Source organism: Aquarana catesbeiana, linkage group LG04 (genome assembly GCF_042186555.1).
Source record: "Aquarana catesbeiana isolate 2022-GZ linkage group LG04, ASM4218655v1, whole genome shotgun sequence".
Lineage (NCBI taxonomy): Eukaryota > Metazoa > Chordata > Amphibia > Anura > Ranidae > Aquarana > Aquarana catesbeiana.
In genome coordinates this window covers 519,237,806-519,264,899 of record NC_133327.1, presented here as the reverse complement: position 1 = coordinate 519,264,899, position 27,094 = coordinate 519,237,806, and the positions used below count along the sequence as shown (strand labels likewise).

Sequence of the window (27,094 nt, the reverse complement as noted above, 5' to 3'; positions counted from 1 at the left end):
AAGAAAACCGGAAGCTATGAGCATTTCATGACTTAGATTTCGCCGAGTGTAAACAGCGCCATTGGGAAAGCATTTTATCACACCGATCTTGGTGTGGTCAGATGCTTTGAGGGCAGAGGAGAGATCTAGGGTCTAATAGACCCCAATTTTTTCAAAAAAGAGTACCTGTCACTACCTATTGCTATCATAGGGGATATTTACATTCCCTGGGATAACAATAAAAATGATTAAAATAAAAAATGAAAGGAACAGTTTAAAAATAAGATAAAAAAGCAAAAAAATAATAAAGTAAAAAAAAAAAAGCACCCCTGTCCCCCCCCTGCTCTCGCGCTAAGGCGAACGCAAGCGTCGGTCTAGTGTCAAATGTAAACAGCAATTGCACCATGTATGTGAGGTATCACCGCGAAGGTCAGATCGAGGGTAGTAATTTTAGCAGTAGACCTCCTCTGTAAATCTAAAGTGGTAACCTGTAAAGGCTTTTAAAGGCTTTTAAAAATGTATTCATTTTGTTGCCACTGCACGTTTGTGCGCAATTTTAAAGCATGTCATGTTTGGTATCCATGTACTCGGCCTAAGATCATCTTATTTATTTCATCAAACATTTGGGCAATATAGTGTGTTTTAGTGCATTAAAATTTAAAGTGTTTTTTTTTTCCCAAAAAAATAAGTTTAAAAAATCGCTGCGCAAGTACTGTGTGAAAAAAAAAAATGAAACCATTTTAATCTGTAGGGCATTTGCTTTAAAAAAATATATAATGTTTGGTGGTTCAAAGTAATTTTCTTGCAAAAAAAAAATAATTTTTTCATGTAAACAAAGTGTCAGAAAGGACTTTGTCTTCAAGTGGTTAGAAGAGTGGGTGATGTGTGACATAAGCTTCTAAATGTTGTGCATAAAATGCCAGGACAGTTCAAAACCCCCCCAAATGACCCCATTTTGGAAAGTAGACACCCCAAGCTATTTGCTGAGAGGCATGTCGAGTCCATGGAATATTTTATATTGTGACACAAGTTGCGGGAAAAAGACAAATTTTTTTTTTTTTTTTTGCACAAAGTTGTCACTAAATGATATATTGCTCAAACATGCCATGGGAATATGTGAAATTACACCCCAAAATACATTCTGTTGCTTCTCCTTAGTACGGGGATACCACATGTGTGGGACTTTTTGGGAGCCTAGGCACACGGGACCCTGAAAAACAAGCACCGCCTTCAGGCTTTCTAAGGGCGTAAATTTTTGATTTCACTCTTCACTGCCTATCACAGTTTTGGAGGCCATGGAATGCACAGGTGGCACAAAACCCCCCCAAATGACCCTATTTTGGAAAGTAGACACCCCAAGCTATTTGCTGAGAGGTATAGTGAGTATTTTGCAGACCTCACTTTTTGTCACAAAGTTTTGAAAATTGAAAAAAGAAAAAAAAATTTTTTTTCTTGTCTGTCTTCATTTTCAAAAACAAATGAGAGCTGCAAAATACTCACCATGCCTCTCAGCAAATAGCTTGGGGTGTCTACTTTCCAAAATGGGGTCATTTGAGGGGGGGGGGTTGTGCCATCTGGGCATTTTATGGCCTTCAAAACTGATAGGTAGTGAGGAGTGAAATCAAAACAGTACGCCCTTAGAAATCCTGAAGGCGGTGATTTGTTTTCGGGGCCCCGTACGCAGCTAGGCTCCCAAAAGTCCCACACATGTGGTATCCCCATACTCAGGAGAAGCAGCTAAATGTATTTTGGGATGCAATTCCACATATGCCCATGGCCTGTGTGAGCAATATATCATTTAGTGACAACTTTTTGTAATTTTTTTTTTTTTTTTTGTCATTATTCAATCACTTGGGACAAAAAAAATAAAAATTCAATGGGCTCAACATGCCTCTTAGCAATTTCCTTGGGGTGTCTACTTTCCAAAATGGGGTCATTTGGGGGGGGGGGTTTGTACTGCCCTGCCATTTTAGCACCTCAAGAAATGACATAGGCAGTCATAAACTAAAAGCTGTGTAAATTACAGAAAATTCAACCTAGTTTGTAGACGCTATAACTTTTGCGCAAACCAATAAATATACGCTTATTGACATTTTTTTTTACCAAAGACATGTGGCCGAATACATTTTGGCCTAAATGTATGACTAACATTGAGTTTATTGGATTTTTTTTATAACAAAAAGTAGAAAATGTCATTTTTTTTTTTTTCAAAATGTTCGGTCTTTTTCCGTTTATAGTGCAAAAAATAAAAACCGCAGAGGTGATCAAATAACATCAAAAGAAAGCTCTATTTGTGGGAAGAAAAGGACGCAAGTTTTGTTTGGGTACAGCATTGCATGACCGCGCAATTAGCAGTTAAAGCGACGCAGTGCCAAATTGTAAAAAATGCTCTGATCAGGAAGGGGGTAAATCCTTCCGGTGCTGAAGTGGTTAAGGTCCTTCAAGATGTTATCTATTCAGGGACACTGCTTTCCTTCCAGGATTTAGCAAGGAAATATGGACTCCTGGGGGGGAATGTTATTTAGATGTTACCAGCTGAGACATGCAGCTAGGGCCCAATTCCCCTGCCCTATAAGCTTAAAAACAGACCCCATTGAAGCATTTCTGGCACAGGAGACCCTCAAAAAGACCCTTTCCACTCTGTATCTTGCCCTATTAGAAGTTGATTCACCTAAAATAAACACCCGCTGGGACAAGTGGCAGGCTAACATCCCCAGCCTGGACAGGGAAACCTGGGAGGAGTGCTTTGAGGACGGGTCTAAACTGGTGGCATCTTCTAGAGCTAAGTTGCTACAAACTAAATTTATGCATCATGTATACTACACGCCGTAGAGACTGCACCAGATTTACCCTCATAGGCCACTGGACTGCCCCAGATGTCAATCCCCTGATAGCACATACATACATATGTTCTGGACCTGTCCCCTTATGAAGTTTTGGGCAGCGATCTTTGAAAGTATCAATATCAGTTTACAATTAACGTTACCGGTGTCGCCTGAACTGGCTTTATTAGGCGTCCTTGAGGATGATCAGAGGCCTCGGTATACAAAGCTACTTGTCTCATTTTTGTTGTTCTATGCCGAGAAAGAAGTCCTTAAGAAGTGGGCTTCACCATCTCCCCCAAAGGTAGATTCATGGGACTCCACTGTTAATGCTGTATTACCTCTATATAAGATGACCTATACTAACAGAGGTTGCCCACAGAAGTTCAATCGGATATGGTTACCCTGGACTGAACAATTCTAATACCTCCACCACATAACGAATAAGACCCCGCCCCAAGGTAATGTGACAATAACATAAGCTGGTCACAATCCCCCACAGACAAGGATTACTGTTTTAATTTAACATTCTAGAGCATGTGCACCTGGGAAGTTATATGTAACGCTGAATGTACTGATCTATACAGCTTACTTACTCTTTTTGTTCTTGGTTTGGATTTTTTTTTTTTTTTAATTTAGTATTTTACCTTGCTTATTCCTGGATTGTGCATAAGAGCTCAATATATGACTGTTAATTGTTATATGATGTCTTCTCAAAAAAGACCAACCTTGTTGTTAAAAATAAAAAAAAACTAGCTCCTTCTCCAGTGCTAGGGGCATCTGCTTCCAGGCAGTCACGACGGCCTTCGCTATCAAATTCAAGAGGTAAACCTCAGGGTCAACCCCAGGGACAAAAGAAGTCCTGAGGGAGGAAACCTACAAGACAAAATACTAAAGCTTCCTTATGAAGAGGCGTCCCCGCTCGCTTGAGTAGGGGGAAGGGAAGACTTCTGCAGTTCTCAAGGGTCTGGCAGGAAGAGTGTCGAGACAGATGGGTGACTTCCTCAATAACTCTAGGGTACAAACTAGAGTTCCGAAAGTCCCCGTCTCCTCGTTTTCTTAGCTCAACCGTTTCCAGGGATCCAGAGAAAAAGAAGTCTTTCTTTCAAGCATTGGACCATCTTTTGTCTCAAAAAGTGATCTCAGTGGTCCCCATGGAAGAGCAGGGATTGGGGTTTTATTCAAACCTTTTCGCGGTACCAAAACCAAATGGAGATGACAGACCCATTCTAGATCTCAAAGATCTAAACCGGTTTCTGAATATCCACTCTTTTCACATGTAGTCAATCCGATCAGTGGTTACCATCCTACAAGGTGGAGAACTTCTGGCATCAGTCGACATCAAGGATGCATACCTCCATGTGCCTATTTTGCCTGCTCACTAGAAATATCTATGTTTCGAGGTAGAAAATCTTCATTTTCAGTTTGTAGCTCTGCCTTTTCGGTCTAGCTACTGCAACTCGAGTGTTTACAAAGGTTCTGGCCCCTCCTCTAGCCAGATTAAGGGCCCAAGGTATAGCTTACCTAGACGATCTGCTCTTGATGGACCAGTCAGTAGCCCGCTTAGACCAAAGTATGATCACCACAGTCAACTACCTGGAATACCTAGATTGGATTCTCAACCTAGAGAAATCCTCCTTAAAACCATCAGGGAGATTAGAATACTTGGGTCTGATCATAGATACAGCCCAGAAAAGGGTATTCTTGCCCCAGGCGAAGATCAGTGCCATAAAGTAACTGATTCAGGTGGTCAAGGCAGAGAAGAAACCTTCTATTTGACTTTGCGTGAGGTTGTTGAGTAAGATGGTGGCTTCATTCGAGGCCATTCCTCATGCTCATTTGCCCATATTATGCCCATATGTTTCATTCGAGGCTGCTGCAAAACAGTATCCTATCAGCCTGGAACAAGAAGGTCCAAGCTCTAGATTTCCCAATGTATCTCCAAGGGTGCGCCGGAGCCTCGATTGGTGGTTGATAACCAAGAATCTGCAGAAGGGAAAATCTTTCCTACCAGTTACTTAGAAGGTGGTAACAACAGATGCCAGTCTTTCAGGTTAGGGGGCAGTCCTGGAAGAGGCGACTGTGCAAGGGAAATGGTCCAGATCATAAATGACCTTGCCCATCAACATTCTAGAGATTCGGGCAGCGCGCTTGGCCCTGAGGGCCTGGACATTCAGGTTACAGAATTGTCCTGTCAGGATCCAATCCGACAATGCCACAGCAGTGGCCTATATCAATCACCAAGGGGGCACGAGAAGTCGTGCGGCCCAGAGAGGTGAATCATATCCTAACTTGGGCAGAAAACAATGTACCTTGCCTATTGGCAGGAATAGAAAATTGGCAGGCGGACTACTTGAGTCGCCAGCAGTTGTTCCCGGGAGAATGGGCCCTTCACCCCGATATTTTCCTGGCAATATGCCAGAGATGGGGGATCCCAGACGTAGATCTGTTTGTGTCCAGGTTCAACCAAAAGATCGACAACTTTGTGTCAAGAACAAGGGATCCACTAGCATGAAGAACAGATGCCTTGGTGTTCCCGTGGAATCAGATTTCACCGATTTATGCATTCCCTCCTATTCTGCTTCTATGACTTCTTTGCAGGGTCAAGCAGGAAGGGAAGTCAGCGATTCTTGTGGCCCAGAAGATCCTGGTATGCAGAGATCATAAAGATGGCAGTAGGGGACCCATGGACCCTACCACCACATCCAGACCTTCTCTCGCAAGACCCGGTATTCCATCCTACCTTACAAACACTAAATTTAACGGTTTGGCTATTGAGACCTACAATCAGGTCCATATATATTTGGACATCAACACAATTCTAATCTTTTTGGCTCTATACACCACCACAATGGATTTGAAATGAAACGAACAAGATGTGCTTTAACTGCAGCTTTAATTTGAGGGTATTTACATCCAAATGAGGTAAACGGTGTAGGAATTACAACAGTGTGTATATGTGCCTCCCACTTTTTAAGGGACCAAGAGTAATGGGACAGATTAACAATCATCATCAAACTTTCACTTTTTAATACTTGGTTGCAAATCCTTTGCAGTCAATTACAGCCTGAAGTCTGGAACGCATAGACATCACCAGACGCTGGGTTTCATCCCTGGTGATGCTCTGCCAGGCCTCTACTGCAACTGTCTTCAGTTCCTGCTTGTTCTTGGGGCATTTTCCCTTCATTTTGTCTTCAGCAAGTGAAATGCATGCTCAATCGGATTCAGGTCAGGTGATTGACTTGGCCATTGCAAACCACATTCCACTTCTTTCCCTTAAAAAACTCTTTGGTTGCTTTCGCAGTATGCTTCGGGTCATTGTTCATCTGCACTGTGAAGCGCCGTCCAATGAGTTCTGAAGCATTTTGCTGAATATGAGCAGATAATATTGCCGAAACACTTCAGAATTCATCCTGCTGCTTTTGTCAGCAGTCACATCATCAATAAATACAAGAGAACCAGTTCCATTGGCAGCCATACATGCCCACGCCATGACACTACCACCACCATGCTTTACTGATGAGGTGGTATGCTTTGGATCATGAGCAGTTCCTTTCCTTCTCCATACTCTTCTCTTCCCATCACTCTGGCACAAGTTGATCTTGGTCTCATCTGTCCATAGGATGTTCCAGAACTGTGAAGGCTTTTTTAGATGTTGTTTGGCAAACTTTAATCTGGCCTTCCTGTTTTTGAGGCTCAACAATGGTTTACATCTTGTGGTGAACCCTCTGTATTCACTCTGGTGAAGTCTTCTCTTGATTGTTGACTTTGACACGCATACACCTACCTCCTGGAGAGTGTTCTTAAACTGGCCAACTTTTGTGAAGGGTGTTTTCTTCACCAGGGAAAGAATTCTTTGGACATCCACCACAGTTGTTTTCTGTGGTCTTCCGGGTTTTTTGGTGTTGCTGAGCTCACCGGTGCGTTCTTTCTTTTTAAGGATGTTCCAAACAGTTGATGTGGCCACACCTAATGTTTTTGCTATCTCTCTGATGGGTTGTTTTGTTTTTTCAGCCTAATGATGGTTTGCTTCACTGATGGTGACAGCTCTTTGGATCTCATATTGAGAGTTGACAGCAACAGATTCCAAATGCAAATAGCACACTTGAAATGAACTCTGGACCTTTTATCTGCTCCCTGGCCATGGAACAGCTGAGCAGCCAATTGTCCCTTAAAAAGTGTGAGGCACATTCACCTGATTTGGATGCAAATACCCTCAAATTAAAGCGGAAAGTCTGCAGTTAAAGCACATCTTGTTCATTTCAAATCCATTGTGGTGGTGTATAGAGACAAAAAGCTTAGAATTGTGTCAATGTCCCACTATTTATGGACCTGACTGCACATGTGATTTTTTTGTTTTGTTTTTTTTTGTTTTTATTTTTAATACATTTGCAAAGATTTCAAAAACTTTTTTTCACATTGTCATTATGGGGGGTATTGTTTGTAGAATTTTGAGGAAAATAATTAATTGAATCCACTTTGGAATAAGGCTGTAACATAACAAAATATGGAAAAAATGAAGCTCTGAATACTTTCCACATGCACTGTAAGTGAGAGAAAAGCACATTGGGATGGCTGGGCCAGAAATGGCATTGAAAAATCCTTATATTTATCATAGTAAGTGAAATTTTTCACAAAAAGGTGAACGTATCCTTTAACAAAGGTTTGTCGTGATTGACAGTGGATCTATACCAGGGGACATTTTTTTTTTTTTTTTAAGTTATAATTTTTTGTAATTTTTTTTGGAAAATTAAGAGATTAAATAAAAATTGCATTAAAAACAGGGGTTTAGTCTTCACGCATTTGCAAACGCATGCGTAAGCCACAGAGCCTCGTCACAGCACCCTGATATCTGCGGTCCTAACACTAAAATATGAGTGTCCCCACAGTGGAGGCACATACATTCTAATGGATGAGGGCAGGTGGACTAAAGGGGAGCCCACCCCTTCTTAAAAGGTACAGGCGCACACCAACACCCAGCAGGTTGCTGGACCAATACACACACCAACGTGATCACAAAAAACTTGCCACCACCCTCATTTATAGCTGGCGATTGCAGTAAGCAGCATTGGAAGGCTACAAACAGATACCAACAAAGCCTGGGGAATGCCCAGGAAAAAATCCTGTTTGTAGCCTTCCAATGCCGCTTACTGTGATAGCCAGCTATAAATGAGGGTGGTGGCAAGTTTTTTTGTGATCATGTTGGTGTGTGTATATTGGTCCAGCAACGCACCAGCACCTTTGCAGCCATTGTGCTACCTGCTGGGTGTTTGGTGTGCGCCTGTACCTTTTAAGAAGGGGTGGGCTCCCCTTCAGTCCACCTGCCCTCATTTATCCATCAGAATGCATGTGCCTCCACTGTGGGGACACTCATATTTTAGTGTTAGGACCACAGATATCAGGGTGCCGTGACGAGGCTCTTATGTGGCTTATGTGTGCGGACTAATACCCTGTTTTTAACGCATACTGTAGACAGGTTAATTGGTGGTCTGTGAGCTGGTGGTAAGTAGGCTTGGATTTTTTCCTGGGAATTCCCCAGGCTTTGTGGGTATCTGTTTGTAGCCTTCCAATGCAGCTTACTGCGATAGCCAGCTATAAATGAGGGTGGTGGCAAGTTTTTTGTGATCATATTATATAAAAATTGCCTTGTCAGTTTTTTGTTTTGCGTTTTTTATTTTTTTTTATACATACTGTCACCAATGCAGTACAGTGTCGTCAGTGTGACAGTATGTTACAACACAATTTATTTATTTATTTTTTTAAACACAGTGACCAGAGCAATATAGTGTTACCATAGTAGCCCGGTACTACTCTGGAAGTGATCAGGGCTTTATTTTTTAACACAGTATGATTGTTTATACTACGTGTCAAACACAAAGCCCGCAGGCCGAATCCGGCCCACCAGGTCATTTCATATGGCCCTCGCATCCTTCCTGCAGCTGTGGTGCCTCCCTAATTTCTGCCCTACCGTGTCTTAGCAGATGGGCCTGTTCTTAATAATCAGTGTTTTGTTAAAGCGGTTGTATGCCCTGACAAAAAAAATAAAAAAACCTGCACTGCATATTAGCTCATTATGAAATACTTGCCTTAGAACGAAGCGCCTACACCACCTCCTGATCCCCGCTGAGGGGGCGGACATGTTCCCTCTGCGTTTCTTCCGGGTTCGCGGCTCCAGTGCTGTGAGTAGCCAGAGCCACAGTGATTCATGCTCGGGAGTCCTCTGTTCCGGCAACATCCGCTGGACCTTCAGCCTGCAGGTGCCGCTGACGTCAATGGCTGCATGCAAGGTGAATATCTCCTAAACTGTGCAGGTTTAGGAGATATTCATTTTACCTACAGGTAAGCCGCCTTATAGGCTTACCTGTAGGTAAAAATGTGCAGGTGGGGGGTATACAACCATTTCAATGTAGTGTTTCTTTTTTTTTTTTTTTTTTCGTTCTTCTTACTCTGTGCTATACATATTTTAGATTCTAGAAGTTTTCATGGTAAGATCCGAATTGATTTTCTAGTGTTTGCTGGTTTAGTAGGTTTAGGTTGTACTGATCAACATAATGCAGGGCTTGGATAACAGATGACTGCATCAAGGAGCTATTCCTGGCCCTACAAGTCACAAGGGTAGAACAAAAACTACTGTCGTATACTGCTTTTTGCAGTTAAAAATGTTACACTGTATTAGTTAAACTTTAATTGTTAACATATTCATAAATCAGCATGTTTGTGACCCGATGTCTATCTTGCATTAGGAAACCCACATCTTACATTATCTCTACGTATCTAAAATAACAGTTGCTCACCGGGAAAAGTGGTGATATAACTGGTAAATGCACATTCTTTAGCTTGTATCTAATGATCAATACATATTTATTGTCCTAACATGCTTTTCTTATTCCCTGTGTGCTTCTTATACATTTTTAGATAACACTACGTAATGTCCTCCTTTTTTGCCCTTTTTGATTTTCATGATGAAATGGTGAAAAAAATAACCTTGTGTGCTTTTCCTCAGTCAGAAAAGTTTTTAGTTTGCAAAAGTTTGAACTACTTTTCATTTATATAGAAACTTAGTTTAGACTTTTGAAGGTCTGGGTCCCTTAGTTAAAGCGATTTATTAAAGCCTGTTTTTTTTTTTTTTTTTTTTTTTTTTAAATAACAAATATGTCATACTAACTTGCTCTGTGCAGTGGTTTTGCACCAAGCAGCCCAGATTCCCCTCTTCTTGAGTCCCCCGCCGGAGTGGCTTCTGTCGGGTGCCCAGACAGCACACAGCTTGCTGTGGGGGCATCCACACAGGGGCGATCCTGACCCGCAGCTCTGTCTCTCCATTCACACACGGAGCTGTGGCTCGGCCCCGCCTCCTGTGTCTCCTTTATTGGCTCACTGGATGTGGTTGACCCACTGCTGCCAAAAACCAATCATGAGTGCGAGTCCCCGGAGAGGCAAGGCTCTCGTGGACATCGCTGGAATGAGAGGGGGCTCTGGTAAGTTTTTGGGGTGTTGGGTGGGCCGCTGCACACAGAAGGTTTTAAGTATGCATGAAGGTAAAAAACTGTGTGGCTTTACAACCACTATAATGTTATTGAATACCATTTCAATACCGGAAACTTTCACCCCCTTCCTGCCAAGTTCAATTGTCCACTTTCAGTGCTCTCACGCTTTGGATGACTCAGTCATGCAAGACTGTGCCCAAATGACAGAGCTTTCTTTTGGTGGCATTTAATCAGCACTGTTTTTTTAGGGGTTTTTTTCTGTTCTATAAGCAAAAAAAAAATACTAAAAGTTTGAAAAAGCCTACGTTTTTGTTATAAAATTTTGCAAATCCTTCTTCATAAATTTAGGCAAAAATGTATTATGCTACATTTCTTTGGTAAAAAATTATTCAAATCCGTTTATATTTAGTCTGTGTGAAAGTTAGAGTCTACAAACTAGGAGATATATCAGTGTTTCTCAACCTTTTTTCAGTCGAGACCACTTTTAACCACTTCCCGCCCGGCCTATAGCAAAATGACGGCCGGGCAGTGGTTCTGTTATTCTGACTGGATGCCATATGATGTCTTTCAGGATAACCGTCGGCTTGGTGATCGGTGGTGCAGCATATCAGACACACCACTACACCGATCTCCGTAAAGAGTCTCTGACGGAGGCTCTTTACCACATGATCAGCCATGTCCAATCACGGCTGATCACAGTGTAAACAGGAAGAGCCATTTATCAGCTTTTCCTCACTCGCGTCTGACAGACATGAGGAGAGACAATCGGTGGCTTTCCTGACGGGGGGACTGCGCTAATTGTTCCAGGGATGGCAAGTACACATGGATGACCAGGTATGCCACCCATGGCCCCCAGGGATGCCACACAGTGCCCTAAAAGATGCCAATCAGTGCCCAGAAATGGTGCCAGTCAGTGCCAACTACAGATGCCTGCCAGATGTCTCATCAGTGATGCCCATCTGTGCCTATCCGTGCCACCTTTCAGTGCCACCCATAAGTACCCATCAGTGCTGCATACCGGTGCCACCTCATCAGTGTCACCTCATTGGTGCCACCTCATCAGTGCCCATCGGTGAAGGAGAAAACTTACTTATTTACAAAATTTTATAACAGAAACAAAAATTATTTTTTTCTAAATTTTTGGTCTTTTTTTTATTTGTTGCGCAAAAAATAACCCCAGCAGTGATCAAATACCACCAAAAGAAAGCTTTATTTGTGGGAACAAAATGATTGGGTACAGTGTAACATGACCGCGCAATTGTCATTTAAAATGCAACAGCGCTGAAAGACACATGAGCAACAGAACTGAAATGCACTCACTGACATTAAAGCTGCCAGAGGAAAGCCGCAACATGCGCATTTGTGTCAATAGGATCCTTTACACATGGTCAACCATTCTCTATTCTCACTAAGGGGACACACCGCAGTAATGCTTCTCACCACTGGGAACAGTCAGAAGGTTTGCTTGATACTGTCTGGGGGAAAAAAAGTACTCACCACACGGAGGCACGAGCAGAGATCACATATAGTGTAGTGTGTTTATTAAAACGTGGACTCCACATAAAAGTAAAAGGCTTCAAATGCCAGTTAAACGATTGTCATGACAAATAACAGTGTACTTGCAAAAAGCCACCAGTTCCAAGCATTGAAGCGGTGGCGAGACATCAGCATGTAGCTCCTTCCCCAACACATTTCATGCGAATGCATGTCTTCACTTCTCCTAGCATCCCCTGAAAACTCGCATTTGCATGAATCGTGTTGGGACAGGAGCTGCACGCCGACATCTAGCTTCCACTTCTATACTTCTATTTACACCCAAAATTCAAGGAGAACCTTTGGGCTTTCAAAGGAGCATAACATGCATCTAATTTCCTGACTACCTAACACATTTTTGTAGGCCCTGAAGCACCAGGACAGTAGAAACACCTACAAAATGACCCTGTTTTGGAAGCAAACACTTTAAGGTATTCTCTGAAAGGCATAGCGAGTCTTTTAAATGTTATTTTTTGCTAAACATTTTTGGAAAATTCCCGAAAGAAAATGTATTTTTTTTTACAAAAAGTTGTCAATAGGCTATTTCTAACACAGCAGAAGCATACTTGGAATCACACTCCAAAACACATTCTGGTACTCCTCACGAGTATGGGGATACAACATGTGTGAGACTTTCGGAGCCTGGCCTCACAGATGAGCCCAAAATCAAAGAAGCTCCTACAGGCATTCTAGGGGGGGATACATTTTGCATCTAATTTCCTGACAACCTTTCAAATACAAGGGTTCTTCAAAAGGTTTTTGCACTTCTTTTTTTTTTTTTTAACTCTAAGTATAAAGCGCGGAAACTTTTTGAAGACCCCTCGTATACATCATCCTCCTTCTTTTTTTTTTTTTTTTTTTTTATATATTGCATTCAGTCACCAGAGCAGTGCAGTGTTACCACAGTGACACTGCACTACTCTAGGGAAGAGATTGACTGTATAAGCAATCGTTTTTGACAGTTCTTGGCTGCACTCCTGCAGCCATTGAGAACTACTGTGATTGGCTACAGCTATCGCCTTGTACAGGGAGACACTGCTTTGTCCTGTACAAGGTGAATGGCTGTATGAATGGCAGTCATGTTTACTACTGGGTATGTGTGACCAATGACAGCGATCATAGTATCAGAATGGAGCCCTGCCACTCGGTACTCGGATATGTGATCACAGGATCGCACCGATGTGTGCCTCTGGGGGGTGCATGAGGCACAGATCTGGGAGGATGTACTGGTATGTCCTCCCAGATCGACGATTGTCCCGCCCGGTCTTTATATGCAGTGGCGGGGGATAAGCGATTTTTCACAGGCAATTTGTCAGGGCAATGGTTGGTGTTAGTGCTTCAATCATCCCAGCACCATGGTTGGTATGGTGTCAGAATGATTGAAACGCATTATTTCTATGATTACATTGTAATATAAAATGTAATAGTTCAACTCACCATAATGCAGAATCAGTGGGAGCCTGAGCATGTCACTTGCAACGTCACCTGCCAATAGATGGGGATGTCACTTGCCACGCTGCCTGCTACCAGATGGGGATGTCACTTGCCACTATGCCTGCTACCAGATGGAGATGTCACTTGCAACGCTGCCTGCTACCAGATAGAGATGTCACTTGCCACTATGCCTGCCACCAGATGAAGATGTCACTTGCCACGCTGCCTGCTAGCATCATGGGGATTGCCACAGTTACCTGGCTGCTACCCAAAAAATAGCAGTTCGTCATTCATTTACATGTAAGATCAAGCTCCGCCCCCCCAGCATTGCAGAGTATTTCCAGCCAGGTACAACACTGTCAGCCACTCCTCAGCGCGGGTAAACTAGCTGTAGGTGAAACACAGGCACATGCGATGGAGAGACGAGAGTGAGGGCGGGTGGGGAGAGATGTCATTCTCTTTCTTCTGGGTCTCGGCTGCACCTCTGTGTAGAGCAGCCTTCGCGGCCCTGTACGGTAAGGGCGGCACAGCGGTGTGGGCAATGAGAGATGTCATCTCTCTCCCCCGTTGCTGCACCGCTGACATTACTGCGGCCCACAGGTTGCAGACTTTAGGGTTTGCAAATACGTAGTACTAATAAAAGGATTATACATTTGCTTTTTGTTTTATGCAAACTACATTAACTTTTGATCTAAAAAATAGTGGAAAATGTTTGTTTTACTTTTTCATTACTTACAGGTTTGTAAAAAACCTGTGCAGACTTTTAAATAATAATAAATGCTTGTAGGGCTGCTCAGTGCCTCTATGTAATTTCATATATCTTCCACCGCTCCCCAGCAACCCCCTAAAACCCAAGGTACGCAATAAAAAAAATTGCAACCTCATCTGCAAAGTTGGAGCTCTGGCCAGCCTGTTTCGGCATTACAAATTTTTTTTGTAATGCCGTGTACACACGACCGGACTTTTCGTCAGACTGAACTCCGAAGGACTTTTTGATGGAGTTCCAACGAAACGTACTTGCCTACACAAAATTACACCAAAGTCCACTCATTTCGAACGTGATGACGTACGACCGGACTAGAATGAGGAAGTTCATAGCCAGTAGCCAATAGCTGCCCTTGCGTCCTTTTTTGTCCATCGGACTAGCATACAGACGAACTGATTTTTCAATCGGACTCCAGTCCGTCGGAAAGATTTGAAACTTGTTCTATTTCTAAAGTCCGACAGATTTTTCGACAGAAAAGGTCCGATGAAACCCACACATGATCGAATTGTCCGATGGATTCGTTCCGTCGGACCAGTTCGATCGAAAAGTCCGGTCGTGTGTACACGGCATAAGAGTGCAAAAAAGTGTGTACCATTTAGACACCCCATATACAGTATGTGCCTTACCTGTTGCTTTGGGGATCTTATGGAGCTTACAGTGAAGGGTTTACAATTTGACTTTCAGGTTGCATTTTTTTCATCGGTTGGTTTTCTAATACAGCATTGTCTGGTGGCACATGATCACAAAAAAGCCAACACGTGTTAAGTAGAGTGACTTTTTTTTTTTTAGTGGTATATTGTGAAACTGGAGTTTTTATTTTTTATATATGTTCATGACATGTCACTGAGGAAAAGAACAAAAATGAAATGTTCTAATCCTAGTGTGATAAAAGGAACACTTTTCCATGAATACATGAAACAAAAGAACGTACTATGCACTGAGGATGTCCACCAAGAGCCAACATGATCTCGAAACAGCACTGCCCTAGCATGGCAGCTGACTCTAACACATTGGGGGGATTTATCAAAACTGGAGCAGACAGAATCTGGAACAGCTGTAATTAGTAACCAATTAGCTTCTAGCTTCAGCTTGTTCAGATAAGCTTTGAAAATGAAATCTAGAAGCCAATTGGTTGCCATGCACAGCTGCTTCAGATGGTTATTTTACCTGACAAATGTGTGGTCCTGTGACACTGTACCCAAATATTTTTTTTCCCCCACAAATAGAGCTTTATTTTGGTGGTATTTGATCACCTCCTGCGGTTTTTATTTTTTGCGCTATAAACAAAGTCAATTTTGGAAAAAAACACTTTTTTGCTTTCTGCTATAAAACATATCCAATAAAAAAAAAAATCTTATTAAATTTACTCCAATATGTATTCTGATACATACTTTTGGTAAATAAAACTCCCGATAAGCGTATATTGATTAGTTTGCGCAAAAGTTAGTGTCTACAAACTATGGGATAGATTTTTAATAGATAGAATTTTAAAAAATATTTTTTACTAGTAATGGCAGCGACCAGCTTTTTTTTTTTCGGGACTGGGACATTGTGGCAGACACATCTGACACTTTTTGGGGACCAGTGACACCAATACAATGATCAGTATTAAAAAAAAAAAAAAAAAAAAAGTGCTGTCGCTGTATAAATGACACTGGCTGGGAAGGGGTTAACATCCGACAATCAAAGGGTTAAATGTGTTCCCTATGAGCGCTTTCTAACTGTGTTCCCTATGAGCGCTTTCTGTGTGTGGGATGCTTTGACTAAGTGTCGGTTCACACAGGGGCGACTTGTCAGGTGACCTAGCCGCCTGACAAGTCGCCTCCCGTTCTGTACAATGGAACCATTCTAATAGGAGCGACGCAAGTCGCTCCGACTTAGAAAAAGGTTCCTGTACTACTTTGGGGGCGACTTGCATAGACTTCTATACAGAAGTCATTTTGCAAGTCGCCGTGGAAGTCGTGTGCAGGTCGCCTCGGTGAGGCGACCTGCAAGTCGTGCCGCCCCTGTGTGAACCGGGGCTAAAGGAAAACGGAGATCCGTGTTTCTGCTTTCTAATAGGAGCGACGCAAGTCGCTCCGACTTAGAAAAAGGTTCCTGTACTACTTTGGGGGCGACTTGCATAGACTTCTATACAGAAGTCATTTTGCAAGTCGCCGTGGAAGTCGTGTGCAGGTCGCTTCGGTGAGGCGACCTGCAAGTCGTGCCGCCCCTGTGTGAACCGGGGCTAAAGGAAAACGGAGATGCGTGTTTCTGCTTAGCAAAAGGAACTACAGGCTGCTCACATAATTTGTAATAAAAACATCTTTGCCATTCTGAAGCTTCCCTCCAACCACTTTGCATATTATTTTATATATATTGTGATTCTGTACTTGCCAAATATGCTGCAGAAACCTCCCTCCACTGAGTCTGGCTGCATTCATTTTAACTGTGGGCAGCTGAAGCTGCTGCCTGTTCACTTCCTGGTTTTACACAGACACACAGAGGCACACCTCCAGCTCTGTGCATGATGTCCTAAGCCTAGGCTTTTTACCAGACAAGAAACAGGAAGTGGGCTGTATAAGGTATTAACTGGCAGAAAAAAAAGATGTTCTGAAGTTAAAACAACAAGGACAGAAGATTTAATAGATAAAAAGATGACAAAATGGCTGAAGTTCTGCTTTAAGCGGTTAATATACTGTATATCGTGATTATCTTTGTGTAATCTCAGATTCAAACCCTTGAATCACTTTTAAACCATCAAATAATAAATCTTACAAGTACCTATTGTCCCTCATCAGTTCAGATTTATATGTATAATCCTTAAATGGGCTTAGACCGTTTCCAGGTTAATGGAAAAAGGAGGCCCATGTCTTATGAAGTTCAAAAAATTACAGTCAAGTATAAACAAGTGCCAATGAACAATCCAAGTCAAGAGCTAGTTGTCAGTTTCTTTCATGGGAATGTAGGCTGTACAAAATAAAACTATCCAATCAAAATATATAAAGAAATAATTCAAAGACGCACACAATTATTCATTTATATATATTTATTTAACCACTTCCCTACCCAGCCATAGACATATGACGTCCACAGATGGGATCTCCCATCCTGGGTGGACGTCATATGACGGCCTGGGATTCTTGGCCGTCTAGGCCTTGCTCGGGACCCGGAGCATGTGCCCGGCGGCCGCGATGTCCGCCGGGCACCCGCGATTGCCCGTTAACCGGGCCGGACTGTGGATCTGTGTGTGTAAACCACACAGATCCACGTCCTGTCAGTTGTGAGGAGAGCGATCTGTGTTCCTAGTACAGCGGAACACTGATTGGTCTCCTCCCCTTGTACGTCCTCGCCCCCTACAGTTAGAAACGCTCCCTTAGGAAACATATTTAACCCCTTGTGTCCCCCTAGTGGTTAACCCCTTCACTGCCTGTCACATTTACACAGTAATCAATGCAATTTTATAGCATTGATCGCTGTATAAATGTGAATGGTCCCAAAAATGTGTCAAAAGTGTCCGATGTGTCCGCCATAATGTCGCAGTCACGAAAAAAATCGCGATCGCCGCTATTACTAGTAAAATAAATAAATACATTTTTTTTTTTTTTAAATGCCATAAATCTATCCCATATTTTGTAGACGCTATAACTTTTGAGCAAACCAATCAATATACGCTTATTGCGATTTTTTTTTTTTTTTACCAAAAATATGTAGAAGAATACGTATCGGCCGAAACTGAGGAAAAAAATAGTTTTTTTTAAAAAAAATTGGGATATTTATTATAGCAAAAAGTAAAAAATATTGTGTTTTTTTTTTTTTTCAAAATTGTCGCTCTTCTTTTGTTTATAGCGCAAAAAATAAAAAACGCAGAGGTGATCAAATACCACCAAAAGAAAGCTCTATTTGTGGGGAAAAAAAGGACATCAATTTTTTTTTGGGTACAACGTCGCACGACTGCGCAATTGTCGTTTAAAGTGCAACAGCGCTGGAAACTAAAAATTGGCCTGGGAAGGAAGGGGGTGATATATATATATATATATATATATATATATATATATATATATATATATATATATATATATATATATATTGTAATACAAATGGCCGCGGCACCTTTATAGGTGTATATATAAATAAAATTAACTAATCTTACTTTATTAAATTCATTAATAAATCGAAACTTCAAATCTTTAAAATATCAATCAATATCTCGCTCAGTCATAGAACTCGAGCGAGTAGATTAAATAAAAAACATTGAAAAGTCCCCCCTTGATCCAAGGGTGACAAACCACATAAAAGTGCTGCCACAGGGTGGGAGGGAGGGGAGCTCGCCAAATCACTCTGGGTCACACTCTGGCAGGAGCCTAGCTGCGGGGGTCTTATATAGCCCTCACTCACATGTAATTCTTTCAAAAACACGTGTTTTTCCCGCCCGAAGTCACGTTGTTCCCACCCGAAAAACTCGTGTCCTGTCAGGTCCACAATTAAAGAGACAGTAACACAAAATTTTTTTTTTTTTTTGACCACCACAATCCCATGCTGTGGGCATCTAATAAAATGCCCACTTCTCTCATTCTTTGGAAAGGAATTTGTTAAAGCAAGTAGACTGAAGCAATCTGAATCTGTCTCCTAGTAGAAAATTGAAGAAAATAAAATTAAAAGGGAATTGCCATATTTATGTTGAGTAATTATATAAAAACGTATTCAAACTTGTACCATGTGGTTACATACATCGATACCACCCACCTTCCTATGGTGTTTTGTGGTGCATTGATGGCATCTTAATGCACAGCAGCACACATACCATTGGGTCATGGTGATCTACTGTGAAAAAGGGTAATGTTTGTTTTTTATCCCGTTGCAGTGCGTTGGCAGCCGTTCGCAATGAATGAGCTGCCCTAACATAGTGCATGTTAATGTGCCACAGCAGAATAGCCTCTAAAAGACCGGCTTTTATCATATTTATCATATTGTTTGAAATTGTATATTTTATTATCATGCTGACAATCAAAGGTGCATTTTATTTTAAATTTTCTTTGTGTCTATAGTTGCCCATTGTGGAGAAAATTCGAGCCATCGCTCAGAAGGTCTATGGTGCTGCAGACATAGAACTATCTCCAAAGGCTCAGTCAAAGATTGAAGTTTACACTCAGCAGGTAAAATATCTGACAAAGCAAAATTGTGTATTAACTGGCAAAATGATCAAAACATAAGCTGTAAGGGTTGCCAATTATTGCCCATGTTGAGATTCACCACTGTTCCCAATACTCAGACAAATGACTCATATTACGCCGCAGTTTTGTTCTAAGCTGTGGCAGCCATCTGAGGTTTTCTTATTCCTGTCGGTATGAAGGGTGGTTGCAGGAAGTTGTGTTTTTGCTTTTTCTTGCTGGACAATGTTGTTCTGTATTCTTTGCAGACCCTTATAAGATACTATACATATAATGTATTATTTTTTTATTATTTAAAAAGGAAAGCGCCACAAAAAAACACAATTTAATTTATTATATTCAAAGCAAACTCACCTATCCATTTGCGTCTCCATGATTTGTTTTGCTGAGAAATCACTTTGAAAAACACCCCTTAGAAATTCTGGTTGTGGCCATCTTGAGTGACCGCAGATGATTCATGTAACATTTACTTTCTGGAATCTATCTGCCTTTAGCTCAGACATGCAGGCAGGTGGGCATGTTTTAGCTAAGAATACCTCCTCCCTTCATGAAGATTCCTGGGATGTAAGACATTTTCCTAGGCCTGGAAATCCAGAAGTACCTGAGAAAATGTAAACAAAAGCTTCAAACAAATAAATATATAATACTTTCCTATCTATTTACTAATGCAATCAGCATACAGTGCATCTGGAAAGTATTCACAGCGCTTCACTTTTTCTACATTTTGTTGTTACAGCCTTATTCCAAAATAGATGAAATTCATTCTTTTCCTCAAAATTCTACAAACAATATCCCATAATGACAACATGAAAAGTTTGTTTTGACCTCTTTGCAAATGAATTAAAAATAAAAAAATCCCATATACATGTGTATTTTACAGCCTTTGCTCAATACTTTGTTAAAGCATCTTTGGCACCAATTGCAGCCTCAAGTCTTTTTGAGTAGGATGCTACAAGCTTGGCACACCTATTTTTGGTCAGTTTCTCCCATTCTTCCCTGCAGGACATCTCAAGTGCCATCAGGTTGAATGGGGAGCGTCGGTGCACACCCATTTTCAGATCTCTCCAGATATGTTCAAGCAGGTTCAAGTCTGGGCTCTGGCTGGGCCACTCATGGGTGTTCACAGAGCTATCCCATAGCCACTCCTTTGTTATCTTGGCTGCGTGCTTAGTGTCGTTGTCCTGTTGAAAGATGAACCTTTGCACCAGTCTGAAGTCCAGAGTACGCTGGAACAGGTTTTTATCAAGGATGTCTCTGTACATTGCTGGATTAATTTTTCCCTCAATCCTGGCTAGTCTCCTAGTTCCTGACACTGAAAACATCCCCACAGCATGATGCTGCCACCATCATGCTTCACTATAGGGATGTTATTGGCCAGGTGATGAGAGTCCTTCAGGTGCCTTTTGGCAAACTCCAGGTGGGCTAATCATGTGCCTTTTACTAAGGAGTGGTTTCCGTCTGGCCGCTCTACCATACAGGCCTGATTGGTGTAGTGCTGCAGAGATGGTTGTTCTTCTGGAAGGTTCTCCTCTCTCCACAGAGAAACGCTGGAGCTCTGTCAGAGTGACCATCGGGTTCTTGGTCACCTCCCTGACTAAGGCCCTTCTCCCCTGATCGGGGGCCTGCTTCAGGAAGAGTCCTGGTGGTTTCAAACTTCTATTCATGGTTGGAGGCCACTGTGCTCATTGGGACCTTCAATGCTGCAGAAATTTTTCTGTGCCTTAATACAATCCTGTCTCGGAGGTCAACAGACAATTCCTTGGACTTCATGGCTTGGTTTGTTCTCTGACATGCACTGTTAACTGTGAGACCTTATATTGACAGGTGTGTGCCTTTCCAAATCATGTCCAATCCACTGAATTTACCACAGGTCGACTCTAAATTGTAGAAACCTCTCAAGGATGATCAGTGGAAACAGGATGCACCTGGGCTCAATTTTGAGTGTCATGGCAAAGGCTGTAAATACTTATGTACATGTGATTTTTTTCCTTCTTTTTATTTTCAATAAATTTGCAAAGTTTTCAAACAAACTTTTTTTCATGTTGTCATCATGGGGGTATTTGTAGAAATGTGAGGAAAATGATTAATATGATTTATTTTGGAATAATGCTGTAACATAACAAAATGTGGAAAAAGCGAAGTGCTGTGAATACTTTCCGGATGCACTGTAAGGATAAATAATAGTCAATGTTGATTGACAGAGTAAAGTACTGCTTTAAAGACCAACTGTATTCAAAAATCTTCTAACCCTCCTGCCCTTCCTCCAGGTCCTTCATTGACTCAATTTCCACCTGAGATTTTTGTCTCGTAGACTGACAGGGGATTTTTACACTGCATTCTTATTGTAAATGCACTACCGATCCACATATTCAAGTAAGGATTGATAGCTTTTTTTGCCTTTTTACAGGGATTTAATAAACTTCCCATTTGCATGGCCAAGACCCATTTGTCTCTGTCACATCAGTCTGAGAAGAAAGGAGTGCCAACAGGGTTCACTCTGCCCATAAGTGATGTGCGGGCTAGTATTGGAGCTGGGTTCATATTTCCTTTGGTTGGAACTGTAAGTAGTGTTGTAGCCTATGAACAATATTATGTAAGCATGTGTGATCCTATTCAGTGCAGGCTCATGATTATAGCTATAATGCCTTCCCATAGCAAGTAATTGCAATATGTCTTTTAGTGATCTGTGTGTCCCCCCCACCTCTGCACACATGTCCCCCCACAGCACTTCTCTCCCCCCACCCCACCCCTTATGATCTGGCTGGAAAAAAAGCCCTCATAAAATAGCCTGGCTAGATTGCGCCTGCGGGACTTGTGTTGACATGTGCTCTAAGGCAATGTGCATATAGATTCAATGCATAGTTTTTTTACTTTATTATCTTTGTTTATTGTATGTGTATGTATATAGGCATCAATTCTCTTATCATGGTGCTTAGTCTGATGTAGCTACAATAATTGCGTAAACATACAAATACTTTGTGGTTTACTCTAATTTACTTTTAATCTAATTAATTTTAAAGGTGCATTTTCAGTTGTGAAAGGAATCTGGAGCTGCCTGAAAAAAACATAAATGCAGAGAGGACATAGACATTTTGTGAAGGGTTAACTATTACACCGCTCTGTGAGCCTTGATCACCTTGAGCTAAAAAACAAATATATTTTGTGTATTATAATAGGGATAGGCTCAGCTGGCAGTGGTAACCATGCCCAAAAGCCAGGGACACCCAAGAACAGTCCAAGCAGTTTTGTCAAACAGTTTCAGGCATGAGGGCTTTGACAAGTCCATAGCATAAAACAAACAACATTTCTACCATTGACAAGTAGTCCGCCTTTTTACCTAGCAGCAGTCTCCCAAAGCAGAGAATGGGAGAGAGTCAATGACCCTCAGTCAGCTCACATCTATAAAGACCTGTGCATATACTGGACCTAAAATGGAAGGCTTTATCCTGGCTAAAATTCTACTACAGCTTCTGGGTCAAAGGTCCTAGACTAGAACATATTAAGATCATTGAAAACAAGCTTGTTTTCTCCATAGCCAGGTACAAATTCTGGAGCCCCTGACCATGTGTAAGTGAGAAACCTAGGTGACACACATACACCACCCACAACTCTACCAGCCAGTGCCTCACAATATGACAAATTAAATACATCATGAGCTGTTTTCTGTATTCAGAATGCAAAGTTTAGAAAGTTGGGTATGTTTGCAAAGTGTGCATTTCAAAGCACTAGAAATCTTGGATTTAATTCTAAACCCAAGAACAAGCATTTATTTCCGCTTTCCGGTGGTATTGTGGTGGCTGCATTATATTTTTCAAGCCTTTTTTCAAATTTATTTTCACATGGCGACTTTACCAGTAATACTCTGCTGTCTCAGAGTGACTATGGTCTCACTGTACTGTATCTATGAAGGATAGTTGTCACCCTTGGAAAAAATGGGCTTGAACTACAGAGCAACCCCCCCCCCCCCTCCTCTCTCTGCCTCTTCATAACAATAGGACCAGAGAAAAAATGAGCATGGCTGTGATAACACTGCTTAAGAGAATCCTGCAGAGGTGCACAGAACAGCACTGCATTACAGACAGGATCAACAGGTACTCTTTGCAGAGATAAAACAACGCTTTCAGAAATATTTTAGTAGACCAAAAGGGAAACCCTAAAGTTAATTTTAGGGTTTACATCCACTTTACGCAAACTGACTAAATATTGTAAAATATTGTGCTAAAGTTAATTACTGGCATTCAGACTATTTCTTATTTTATTTATTTATTTATTTATTTCAGGTACTTATATAGCGCCGTCAATTTACGCAGCGCTTTACATATATATATTATACATTCACATCAGTCCCTATACCCTCAAGGAGCTTACAATCTAAGGTCCCTAACTCACATTCATACCTATACTAGGGCCAATTTAGACAAGATCCAATTAACCTACCAGCATGTCTTTGGAGTGTGGGAGGAAACCGGAGTACCCGGAGGAAACCCACGCAGACACAGGGAGAACATGCAAACTCCAGGCAGGTAGTGTCGTGGTCGGGATTCAAACCAGCGACCCTTCTTACTGCTAGGCGAGAGTGCTAAATTTTATGTGTTTTATATTCAGTTTAAGGTGTAACCTAATGGTGCTGTTAATGAATGAATGCTGTAAGTGTATAGCCCAGCACTCCTAGTGTTTTCAAACTTCATAAATACTAACTATGTATATAAAGTGTCTAAACCACCTTGCAGCAATGTATTTTGGACTCAACCGATCACAGATCGAGGTAAAGGGCTGATCACAGCGCCCCTTTACTACGTGATCAGCTGTCAGCCAAGGACAGCTGATCACAGGATGTAAACACAAGCTGGTTATCGGCATTTCTTTCTATGCACTGAGAGCGTGAGGCAAGAAGAAAGCCGATAATCTGCTTATGTTAAAGGGACATCGACACAGATAATCAGGGCAGTCCCACCAGTGCTGCCAATTAGTGCCCATCAGTGTTGTTAATTAGTGCACATCTGTGTCACCCATCAGTGCTGCCTATCAGCACACATCAGTGAAGGAGAAAAATTACCTGTTTGCAAAATTTTGTAACACCCTGGAAAAATGTATTTATTTTTTTTGTTCTTCTTTAAAAGTTTGCGGTCTTTTTTTCGTTTATTTAGCAAAAAATATAAAACACAGTGGTTATTAAATATCGTCGTTATCGGCTTATAACACGCACTTTCATTTTAAGAGGGAAGCTTCAGGAAAAAAACTTAAATTTTAAATAAAGAACTTTGAAGCAAAATAAGGGTCAGTGCCCATCTGCAGTCTCATTAGTCCACAGCAATGCAGCAGCCTCGCCATTGCCATCAATGCAGCAGCCTCGCCATTGCCATCAATGCAGCAGCCTCGCCATTGCCATCAATGCAGCAGCCTCGCCATTGCCATCAATGCAGCAGCCTCGCCATTGCCATCAATGCAGCAGCCTCGCCACTGCCATCAATGCAGCAGCCTCGCCACTGCCATCAATGCAGCAGCCTCGCCACTGCCATCAATGCAGCAGCCTCGCCACTGCCATCAATGCAGCAGCCTCGCCACTGCCATCAATGCAGCAGCCTCGCCACTGCCATCAATGCAGCAGCCTCGCCATTGGCATCAATGCAGCAGCCCCGCCATTGCCCTCTATTACAGAGGCTGCTAAGTGAACAGGAGATTCTCACTGCATGTAATCTGACGGCGCTTGTCCCTCCCCCCCCCCCCCCCCCCGTCCCCCGGCAACTAAAATTGAAGTATTGGCGTATAACACGCTATTTGCACTCGATTTTCATGGTGAAAAAGTGAGTGTTATAGGCCAATAAATATACAGTACTACCAAAAGAAAGCTATATTTGTGTGAAAAAATTGTTGCGCAATTGTCATTCAACATGTGACAGCGCTGAAAGCTGAAAATTGGCCTGGGCAGGAAGGGGGTAAAAATGCCAAGTAAGAAAATGGTTAAATAGTTTCCATTTACTCCCCTATGTCTTCCTCCAATTTTGTGATTTGCACACCACTGTACACACCATCGGGGAAAAACACTCACCAGATGGTATTGACCACTTATCTCTAAGGTGGTCAAAATTAGCATTTTAACTAAAGCTACTCACATCAGATAGGAAAGTGAGGAGGTAGATTGTTTTGATAAAAATGTTAACAGACCTATTTTTCTTTGTGGTGCAAGTATGTTTATCACCTACACTTTCAGTATAGAGGGTTAACTGAACACTGTAAAGTGACAAAGGTCAGCATGTGGAATCAAATGTACAAAATTTAGTACAGGAGGGTGCGGCAGCAGGATCTTTTGTTTGCATATTTCATTATATAAAGAATTTGTATTACATGTAACTGTCCTCCCTACTGCATAGCCTCTTAAACAAGTCCCATATATTTTGCTTTTGTTATTAATCATTGTCTGGCTTACTGCCTGTAATCTGAGGTTCATGAAGCAGAGAGATAAAGGTGCCTAACCTAACATTCTAGCATTTCAGATTCAAGAAAGGGTATGTTTTTCATGTTGTAATGTGTTAAGTGGGCAGTACAGAAGGTCTGATACAGTCAGATTTTCCTGGGCACCCATAGAGTAAACCCAACCAAAATTTAGTGTGTGCGCATGTTGGATAAGGTGGAAAGGGACAGTTACTGTCTGTTGTGAGTCTCTGATGCAGATATTTCAGTATCGGTGTTCACTAAGACAGGATATAAAGGGGGGCACTCTATTGGAAGTCAGTGGCTTGTGAACGAATACATTCTTTGAATCGGCATTACAGCCAGGAAACTGGCATTTTCAAAAGATTAGTCATGTCGGCCTCTGTATTACTCCATATTTCTCTCTACTCAAGGCCTAGGTTCCTATAAAGTGCTCACTTTACTTCACTTAGAATGTAGAGGTGATCTAACACTAGACAACCTTTCCACCCCCAGTCCTTGCTGGACTTCGTTCCAGGACTGCTGAGCTGTCTGCGCCCCCACAGAATTCAAATCTCAGCTCTTCTCCATCAGCACGGACCAGATCGATTCTGACCGGTCTTTAGAGAAGCGCTGACAGAGAAGAGCAGGGATTTCAAATCCCTGGACTGAATACAAGGACACAGACAGCTCAGCAGACCAAGAGGTAAGTACAGCAGGGACCAAGAGGGTGAAGGAGGGTGTTAATTCACTTTTAATTTTTTTTTCTGTAAAGGTAAACTAACCCTTTAAACAAATTGTTACATAATTCAGTTTCTTTGGGTACAGTCCCAACATATATTGAAGGATTACTGCAATGTCTTTATCTTGTATATGTTCACCCCCTCCTTTCCCCTGTACAGAACGCTTCGCCCAGTGGTTGGTTGATCCAGTCTGAGGCTGTTAATATGAATGACAAAGCATCCTGAATTGTAGTAGCTTATATGATGGACTAAATATTTGGGCCTAGTGCCCTGACCCCTCCCCTCATTCAGCAAGTTGATCATCCCCACACTTGCCCCATCCAGGTCGCAGGCAACTTCGGCGGTTTTCCCCACTGCTTCCACTCTCAGCCAATTGCTTCCTGATTGTCCAGGAGGAGAAGCAGGAAGACAGTAGTGAATATTCACTATCGTCCCACAACTGGGTGGGCTCGGGGCGCAGTGCTCTGTGCCCCGCACCCACCTTTTTGAAGCCAATTAGAGCCCCGGGCTCTAAAAACCCATCGAAAACCATGCGTCTTGCGCCTTGCATGTAGATTAGGGTGGCGGCACCCCTAATGGAGCAGCTGCTAGTGCCTGGCCTAAAGAACCTTCTCTTCCAGTCCTAGGTAAACCTGAAACATTAGAAAAAAGTGGATCATTTCACCTGAAAACAGATTTTAGCTAGATTGAGCTAATGCAACTGAACTGTGGGTTTATGTATGTGTATAGATATTAGGTATTTTATTATATATATATATATATATATATATAT

The 27,094-nt window shown here is 41.9% G+C and overlaps 1 protein-coding gene across 1 annotated transcript in view; it reads left to right on the top strand.

The window, feature by feature from the left end:
• The window catches only part of MTHFD1L (methylenetetrahydrofolate dehydrogenase (NADP+ dependent) 1 like), a 455,506-nt gene that overhangs the window by 336,270 nt on the left and 92,142 nt on the right, over positions 1-27,094 (top strand). Inside the window, exons 25-26 of the mRNA XM_073627780.1 lie at positions 19,046-19,153; positions 21,576-21,728. Of these exons, the coding sequence (XP_073483881.1) occupies positions 19,046-19,153; positions 21,576-21,728 (261 nt within the window). The remainder of the gene's footprint in view (positions 1-19,045; positions 19,154-21,575; positions 21,729-27,094) is intronic.